This window comes from Herpailurus yagouaroundi, unplaced genomic scaffold (genome assembly GCF_014898765.1).
Source record: "Herpailurus yagouaroundi ecotype Mexico unplaced genomic scaffold, PumYag 255, whole genome shotgun sequence".
NCBI classification, from domain to species: domain Eukaryota; kingdom Metazoa; phylum Chordata; class Mammalia; order Carnivora; family Felidae; genus Herpailurus; species Herpailurus yagouaroundi.
Genome location: NW_024412472.1, coordinates 149,644 through 158,575, shown reverse-complemented (window position 1 = coordinate 158,575; position 8,932 = coordinate 149,644). Strand labels below are relative to the sequence as shown.

At 47.0% G+C, this 8,932-nt stretch overlaps 1 protein-coding gene across 5 annotated transcripts in view; it reads left to right on the top strand.

The window, feature by feature from the left end:
- Window positions 1–1,453: 1,453 nt before the first annotated feature.
- The window catches only part of DNHD1 (dynein heavy chain domain 1), a 79,135-nt gene continuing 71,656 nt past the window's right edge, over window positions 1,454–8,932 (top strand). For all 5 annotated transcript variants that reach the window (XR_005786433.1, XR_005786434.1, XM_040461331.1 and 2 more), the window contains exons 1-3: window positions 1,454–1,561; window positions 1,832–2,666; window positions 6,757–6,930. Coding sequence is in view for 3 of the 5 variants with exons in the window: in XM_040461331.1 (XP_040317265.1) it covers window positions 1,498–1,561; window positions 1,832–2,666; window positions 6,757–6,930 (1,073 nt within the window). In the remaining 2 variants the exon portion in view is untranslated. The remainder of the gene's footprint in view (window positions 1,562–1,831; window positions 2,667–6,756; window positions 6,931–8,932) is intronic.

Here is an 8,932-nt window from a genome sequence, read left to right as displayed (position 1 = left end):
ACAGAATTTGCCAAAGGATTCAACATGGAAGGTAGGCTGAGGTGGGAAGAGAGGGATGGAAAGAGAAATCTAAGGTGATTTCAAGGTATTGACCCAAGCAACTGGAAAAATGGACTTGTCATTTTGGGGGAGGCGGTGAAAGGAGTAGGTTTCTTTTGCCACCGGGAGGGAGGTGGTAGTTAGAAGTCTGGTTTGGACATTTTAAGATTTTAAGTTTATGTTATTTATCAGATATCCAAGTAGAGCCATTAAAGGGCAGATGGGCGTACAAATCTGGATTGCAGGGCAGAGGTGGGACTGTGTCATATGCTGAATTTTCTTTCTTTCTTTTTCTTTCTTTCTTTCTTTCTTTCTTTCTTTCTTTCTTTCTTTTCCTTCCTTCCTTCCTTCCTTCCTTCCTTCCTTCCTTCCTTCCTTCCTTCCTTAAATCATTCAGACCTTCCCACACCCCATTTTGGACTTCTTATGATCAAGGATTTTGTCTTATTAGGGGTTTGCTTGTGGGGGAGGTGGTAAGGTAGGGTTGGTGGATATGTGGATGGGGTGCAGGTAGGGTCCCAAAGACATAACTTGCTGGTACTTGGTGCTAGCTAAGACGTTCAGTGAATGCATAAATAGGCACAGGGATCATACTTTCCCACGACGCCCTCACGGTTGCTACTTCCCCAAATCACCGTGTCATTTCTTTTTCAGACCCAGCCAGACTGATCACCTATTCTCAAAGCGTGTGGGCAGCCAGCAGGTTTGGTCTGGGCAGCAGTGCTTCAGCTTTCCTGTCCTCGCCCTAGCCCCTCGCCCTGCCCTTGTGCGACCCCGGACCAGCACGGATGCTGACTCCTCCCCTTTCCGGTTTCTGAGGGTTCCGGAATTCTGGGGTGAAGGCTCGGGTCTTTAGGGACCCTGTAACGGTTCTAACAGCTGGGAGGGGATGGAGCTGCGGGTGAGTCTCCAGCTTATAATCTTCTTCCCTTTGCACTCAGACCTCCCTTGCCACTGCCCGCAGGAAGTTCCCCTCCTCCCACACTCCCAGGGACCCCCTGCCACTCCCCCTCTTCTTCTCCCCTTCTCTCTCTTCTTCCTTTTCCTCCTCCTATTCCTCTTCCTCCTCCCCTTCCTCCTTCTCCTCCTCCTCCTTCCAGCTTGGTCCTTTGCCACTTTTTCCTCTCTACACTCCCCCAACCTCATCTGAACCATGTAGTTCTCTGTGCTTTCTGTTCCCAAGAGCCCCCCTCAGCCCATGTTCAGACAGGACTGGGGCTTTGTTGCCACAGAGTGACCACCTGTTCCTTCCTTCAGGCCATCCCTGGGCTCCACTCCCAGTGACGTTCCTTGCTGTTACCAAAGTTCTCTGAGTGAGCCCTTTCCAAGTGTGCATCAGTTTGTGCAAGTGATCACTCCTCCATGTGCCAGTCTCTCTGTATGGGCAGCTGTGAGTAGAGTGAGCCTGTGCTTGGGACCCAAGTCTTGGTTCACCAGTTTCTCCAACAGGCAGTTGGGATGAAACCTTACCAGCACATCAGTCTCTCTTCCCTTCCATTGCCTCCTGTACCCCTTACACCAGGTGAGGGGGACTGTGTCCTGGGTGGTGGGAAGGAACTCTTGTGCAGAGAGGGCCCCTGCCTTTGTCTTGGGCCTGCTTCTTACCAGAGTCATTGGGGAAACTGTTGTCCTCTGCTGTTCTGGCTCTGCCCTGCAGCTGCCCTGCAGCTCCATCCATTTCCCTGTCCTAAGTCCCTCCCCTCCCCTGTCCCCCAGCCCCTTAGACCCTGACATTCCTAGCCCAGAACCTAAGGCCCCTTCTCTCACCCCTGTTCTGGGCTGGGCCAAGCAGGTGAGACCCAGCAGCCAGGAGCCTGGAACTGGCAGTCAGAACCTGAACAGTGGGCAAGGTCAGTTCGACAGCAGCTGAATGCCCAGCTCCTCTTGGTCTCGGAGCCAAAGGTGGACTTGTCTCCTGAAGAGGCATCACCTGAAGCCCTTGAATCTCAGCACTCCGTCTGTGTTCCAGACATGGAAGAGCAGCTCCAGGACCGTCAGAGGACGCAGAGACAGTCCCCAAAGGCAGTGAGCCAGTCAGAGCAGCCCACAGCGCTGGAGCTCCTGGTAGCTGAGCTCCAAACTCTGTTCTCAGCTGTCCTGCAGGATGGCAGCCCTGCAGCTTGGCACTACCTGCATGCGGTGCTGCATCTGCTGCCTCCATATCGTGTGCTGCTTGTTGGTCACCTTGATTTGCTGCCCTTCCTGGAGCAGCTGTCCCACTGGGCACCCTGGGTCCAATCCCAGCTCCAGCTGGACCTGCTAGATGCCATAGAGCAGGCCTTTCCCCCAGACACCTCTTTGTTAGAGAGTGCCTCACATATTGAGTGCTGTTCCCAGAAGCAGAAGTTCCGTCACAGGCCCCCACACCCAGCCTGCCCTTTTGTGCAGGCCCGCTGGGGTGGGCAGCACGTGGGGGAGGAGTTGGCTACATGGCTGCGACCACTGACACTGCCAGAGCTACAGCGCAGCCTGGGTATTGTTGGTGCCCAGGTGGCCCTGAAAGAGACCTGGTGGCTAGATGGCCTTAGCCTCCTGCCCTTGGCACTGGCCACAGACATCCCCGTACGGTATGAAAGCAGGGACACTGATGATGCAGAGGAGGAGCCTGTTGGAAGAAAAGAGACTAAGTAAGTGAGGGACCCAGAGTGGGGCTTTGAGCAGAGGGGAAAAAGAAGAAACTTAACGGGTGCCTCCAGCATCACTTCGAAGTCTAGGGCCAGCTCCCTATTGATTTTAGGCATTAGCCTGAACCCCAAGCTATGCTGCTTGTAGCTGTTTCTTTCTCCTTTTTTGTCTGCAAATAAACCGAGTCTTCTGTTAATCCCCTTCAGGCAATGCAGAAATTCATGAAAATCAAAAGTCAGCTATAAGGAAGCCAAGGCATCAGAAAACAGCTTGAGTTTCCACAGTTTCCAGATCTTTCTCAGATGGTGCTAGAAGCTTCTTTAGTTCTTTTTCTCACTCTTTCATAATCCCTGACCCTCTCCTCTGGGCCTGCCTAGGGCTGGGTGCTGGATGTTGTGTACAGGTTCTTCCCTCAGGACGCTCCTAGGTGAATGCTTGTCTGAGGGACCTTCCCACACATTTGTGTGTGAGCTAAGCCAGCCCCAAAGCACGTTAGAGTTGGCACCTCAGGCAAATGCGACATTCATTCTGACCTTTTCAGAGCCTTCTTCCTGCCCTGCCAGTGTGGGTATCCTGGCCCCTTGAGTGCCAATTGTTTTCCCCAATCGGGCTCTCATTGCTCCTTTCAAGATTTCAGAGTGTCTACAGAGACCTCCTCTTCTGAGAGTTCTTTAACACTAGTCTTAGAATTCCGCCCCCCCCTCCTCTGGCCTGATTTTCTTTTTTTTTTTTAATCTTAAAATTTTTTATTTATTTATTTTTTTAATATGAAGTTTATTGTCAAATTAGTTTCCATACAACACCCAGTGCTCCTCCCAACAGGTGCCCTCCTCAGTGCCCCTCACCCACCCTCCCCTCCCGCCCACCCCCATCAACCCTCAGTTTATTCTCAGTTTTTAAGAGTCTCTTATGGTTTGGCTCCCTCCCTCTCTAACTTTTTTTTTCCTTCCCCTCCCCCATGGTCTTCTGTTAAGTTTCTCAGGATCCACATAAGAGTGAAAACATATGGTATATGTCTTTCTCTGTATGACTTATGTCACTTAGCATAACACTCTCCAGTTCCATCCACGTTGCTACAAAAGGCCATAATTCATTCTTTCTCATTGCCAAGTAGTATTCCATTGTGCATATAAACCACAATTGCTTTATCCATTCATCAGTTGATGGACATTTAGGCTCTTTCCATAATTTGGCTATTGTTGAAAGTGCTGCTATAAACATTGGGGTACAAGTGCCCCTCTTCATCAGCACTCCTGTATCCCTTGGGTAAATTCCTAGCAGTGCTATTGCTGGGTCTTAGGGTAGATCTATTTTTAATTTTTTTGAGGAACCTCCACACTGTTTTCCAGAGCGGCTGCATCACTCCCACCAACAGTTTGCCTTCCCACCAACAGTTCAAGAGGGTTCCCATTTCTCCACATCCTCTCCAGCATCTATAGTCTCCTGATTTGTTCATTTTAGCCACTCTGACTGGTGTGAGGTGGTATCTGAGTGTGGTTTTGATTTGTATTTCCCTGATGAGGAGTGACATTGAGTATCTTTTCATGTGCCTGTTGGCCATCTGGTTGTCTTCAGAGAACTATCTATTCATGTTTTCTGCCCATTTCTTCACTGTATTATTTGTTTTTCGGGTGTGGAGTTTGGTGAGTTCTTTATAGATTTTGGATACTAGTCTGGCCTGATTTTCTAAGTGCTTTGCAACTTGTCTAGTACACATTCACTGGGAAGAAGCATAGCTTTACCTTTAATCTGGATTGGCTTCCTCAGTTTTTGCTCTAAGTTTATGGCTGGGTCCAATTTTTTCCTAAAATCTTAAAGCTGTAATGGTGGGCAGATAGGTAGGCTCCTGGGGCTCTGATAGAAGGGGACAGTGCTGACAATTCATATCTTCAAGATCCCCAGCAGATCCTTTCTTTTTCCAAGACCTGCCCTGTGCCCTGAATATGTTTCCTGGGAGTATATAACTAAAGTGAGAATGGACTGAGATGTTGGAAAGGGGTCAAGTTCTTTGCTTTTCTCTTTGGACCTGGTGATAAGTCTCTGAGGCCTAGCTAATGTGGCTTAGCTTGCATGAAGTTCTCCAGGTCTGTTCCTCCAGACATCCATTCATTCAATAAGTATCACTGGAGACCCAGTACGTATTAGGAACTGCTAGATGCTGGAGATAACAGACATGAACAAGACACACTCATTCTCTTTCTTTGGGGTTTTACAGTTCAGTTGGAATAATATTAAATAAGTTGATGCCAATAAAATATAATTTCAAATTGTGGTAAGTGCTATATAATAAAGAGAACACCGCCTTTCCCCTGGCTGCTCCTGTGTGTGTGTGTATGTGTACGGGTGCGTGTGTGTGTACATGTAGGGGTAAGCACATCAGAGGCACTTTGGTTTAGATTGAAGTTATTAACAAAATATCTTGCAGGTTATGAGGTGAAATAAGAGGAGAGTTTCAAGGAGGGGGAAGCAGTTAGTATTAAATGCTACTGAAGCAAGTAAGAAAAATCTGAAAAATGTTCATTGGTTTTAGTAACAAGGAGGAGGTTGGTGAGAGTGGTTTATTTCAGGCAGTTTTGTGAAGGGGAAGCCAGATTTTAGTGCATTCAGGAGCAAACGGGAGATAAGGAAGTAGAAATCACATTTTACTATTCTTTCATGAAGGTTGGCTTGAAAGGGAGAGAGAGATAATGGGACACTGGTGTCTGGATAGGCCTCCTAAAAAAAATAAGATAGATGTTCATAGCCCTTACGACAATGCTTGAGAAGTGGGTGTTCAATATTTTTTTGCACAGTGCATGAATAAATATAGGCTAACAATAAGAAAAGAAAGAGATTGAAAATATGGCATGAAGAGAGGATAAAGGATCCACTTCACAAATGGAAGAATTAGTCTTACAGAGAAGAAAGGGCATTGCTTCCTCTCAAGTTGATTAGGATGGGAATCTGGGCAGATAAATGTGTGGGAAAGCAGCTGAACTAGGGGAAGTTAGTTGATGGCCAAGAACCTCAGTTTTCTCTGGGCAGGGAAGGAGGCAGGGAAGGGAATGAGGTGGGGCCTGGCAGGGCTGGGCATGGGAGTAGGTAGAGGTCTGGAATAGCAGCTGAGGGGACTGAAAGATATAGGGTGCCTGAGGACTTGTATGAAGATACCAGAGCAGCATGAGCCCATAATTGAGATCAGATACCAGGAATCCGTCCAGGGGTTGACATTCCTAGTTCAGTAATCTTCTGAACCAATTTAGATCATGTAGGACTCTTAACTGTTGAGGAAATGAAACTTCAGTAGCTGTTACACGGTTCAAATGTCCCGATCCAACATCAAGGTTACAAGCCCTATTGTTGATATGAACTTTTAGAATAGGATGGCACTGTTATCTCTGGGGTAACTTGTTCTGTTGATCTAGGTTTGGGTCAATTAGTGACATTGCTATATACTTGACTAGTATAGTCCAGGTATTCAGTTTTTGGTTTCTTGGAAAATTAATTAATTTTTATATCAATTTTGTTGGCTGGCGTTGAAGGGTAAAAAGACTGAAAGTACTGGTGTAGGCTTGAGGGGATTGAAGAATGCACCATTGGATCCTGGCTGGAAAGGAAAGGATGTGAAACTAGAAGTTAGGTGGTGATGGGGGAAGAGCAAGAAAGACTCACAGGCATGGAATCATGCAGAGTTGGAAAGCAGGCATAATGGGGGCAATGGTTAGGAGATCTAGGTTAGGAAGCAGTGGTGGAGAAATCAGTCCTGTGGGCTTGCTAGATGATGAGCTGGGAAAACAAAATATTCCCATTTCATTCAGTATTATATAATAATAGCTTCATAGTAATCATAAGAAGTCCAGAATGATTATTCATTTGTCAGAAAGGGAAGTGTTGTTCATTGATTGGTCTATGTGAATATAGCTGCTTGACGGTATTTGCTCGGTATGTGAATACCTTTGGGTATAGGTGGTAGGGTAGGGTATAGGCTCTGACAATACTATATCACATCCTCTTCAGCATCCAATCTGCTCCTCGTTTCACTGCTAACAGTGGCAAGCTGACTCCTTGCTCTGTCTCTTTTCTCCTGATTTTTTTTTTTTTTTAATCATACAGGTCTCAGCTTGATAAACAAGTTCCTGGGAAGAAAACATTACAGAAGAGAAGCTCTGGCTTCTCATTTCAGACTTCCCTCCTGGGTAGCCAGGTGATGACCATTATGAAGACAGAGAGATACCTGAAGAAGATCCACTTCCTCTATCTCAATGTAGCTCCCAGCCGGCACTTTAGGTAAGTCCAGATGGCTTTTACTCTGGCCACTCCCTGTTTTCCTCCCATGCTATCTCCCACCCGGCTTCCTCTCCTTACCCACTCTTCTCCTGACCTTTCTCTTCTCTGGCTGCTTCTCCTCTGTCTTCCAATTTGCCTCCCTCTTCCCTTCTCAGCTTCCTCCTTTCCGTTCTGCACCTCTTCTTTGCTCCCTTTGCTCTCACAGCCTTTTCTACTTTTGGTTCTGTCTTCTTTATTCTGTCCTAAAATGGTAGAAACATTTGGTCGTAGCCTCGGAAGGGAATTTAATGGGGATCTCTTCCAACTCCAGTGCACAAATCTGGTGTTTGAACAGTGAGGGGAAGCTTTGAGTTTCCCAAGGGGCCCTGTTCCTTAGACTGAACCAAGCTCTGCCTTCTTTTAACTTCTACCTTCTGGTCCTGGTTTTAGCTCTGGGGCTATAAAAACAAGTCCCCTCCTTCCACATGACTCAGGAAGTGTTCATTTTCTTCTGTTAGCTCTAAAATTTATGTATGTCTCAAAGCCCTGTTCAAATCCCATCTCTTCTCAGAAATAATAATTACCATTAATCAATTTTTTCCCAAGCATTGTGCTGTTATTATTTCCATACATGAGACGAGCACCCTGAGGCATAAAGAGGTTAAGTAACTTGTCACATACTAAGTGGTAGAAACAGACAAACCTAGCACTGTCTTAACTCAAAAGTCCATTCTCTTCAGCAGTATGTCGTGTACCCTCCCAGAAGGCTCTGTTTCCTACATACACTGCTGTCTTTCTCCTGAGCTTATGTAGCACTAATGGGGCATATCCATGCATTTACTGATCAGGTCATTTAACAAGTTCTCACTGAAAGCATTGTGCCAGTTATTAAGCAGTTGTCTTTTGGCTCTTCTCTCACTACTTCATGACACTGGGGCTGAGACTGCAAACTTTACTCCTCCTTTTTCAACTGGCCTCCTGTTAGGTTTTTTTTTTTTTTTAATGTTTATTTATTTTTGACAGAGAGAGAGAGAGAGACAGAGCATGAGCGGGGGAAGGGCAGAGAGAGAGGGAGACTCAGAATCCAAAGCAGGCTCCAGGCTCTGAGCTGTCAGCACAGAGCCCAACACGGGGCTCAAACTCACAGGCCAGGAGATCATGACCTGAGCCAAAGTCGCGCTCAACTGACTGAGCCACCCAGGTGTCCCGTTAGGTTTGGTTAGTAGGGGGTGCTAGAAGGAGACTGGACAGCAAGATAAGAGAAGGAACTTCCTCTTTCCCTTGCTTGCTTCTTCTGTCAGGATTGGTCCTCCACCCTGGCGGCAGTGGGCACCTTCTGAATTAGCCTCTTCATGATTCTGACGGCACCAGCGCCAGCTGGGTGGCACCTGCCCATCGGCTTTCTGTATCTTGACTGCCCCTCCTCCAAACTCCAAAGGCACTAGTACCAGTCTGGCAGCGCCTCCAATGAAATCCAGGCCCCAGGTCTACAAGCCCCTCCCCCAAGCTCATAGCTTCTGAGAATCCAGACCCCTTCCCTATGTTCCTCTCATTCTCAAGCTGGCATCCATTCCTGCAGTTATTGTATCAGTGCCACCTTGGTGTTCCCTTTCGGCTGTTTGTTTCTTTGACACCTTAAAAAAAAAAAAGCTCTCTATTAAATTCACTTTGTTGAAATGCCCTGTTTGGTTTCTGCTTTCCTGATTGGACCGTTACTGATATCATGAAAGGAAAGGAGCCTCAAATATGGGATTCTGATATTGCCTTGGTAATGTCCTTGGCCTTGAACAGTACTGAGCTCTGTGCAAATGGTGTATAGGGTCCTAATAATCCGTGCCATGTAGTGGCATCACAGTTAATGAAATGATCACTTGTGGCTGACTGTGATGAACTACCTACTGACACCCAGTGGCCAGCCACCACACCTGACCAGTAACAGTGGCGGTGTGGGACGGGATGCTTACTGACTGCAGTGGAGAGCTCACACCAAGAAAATTACAAGCTTAGAACTTTTAAACTATCA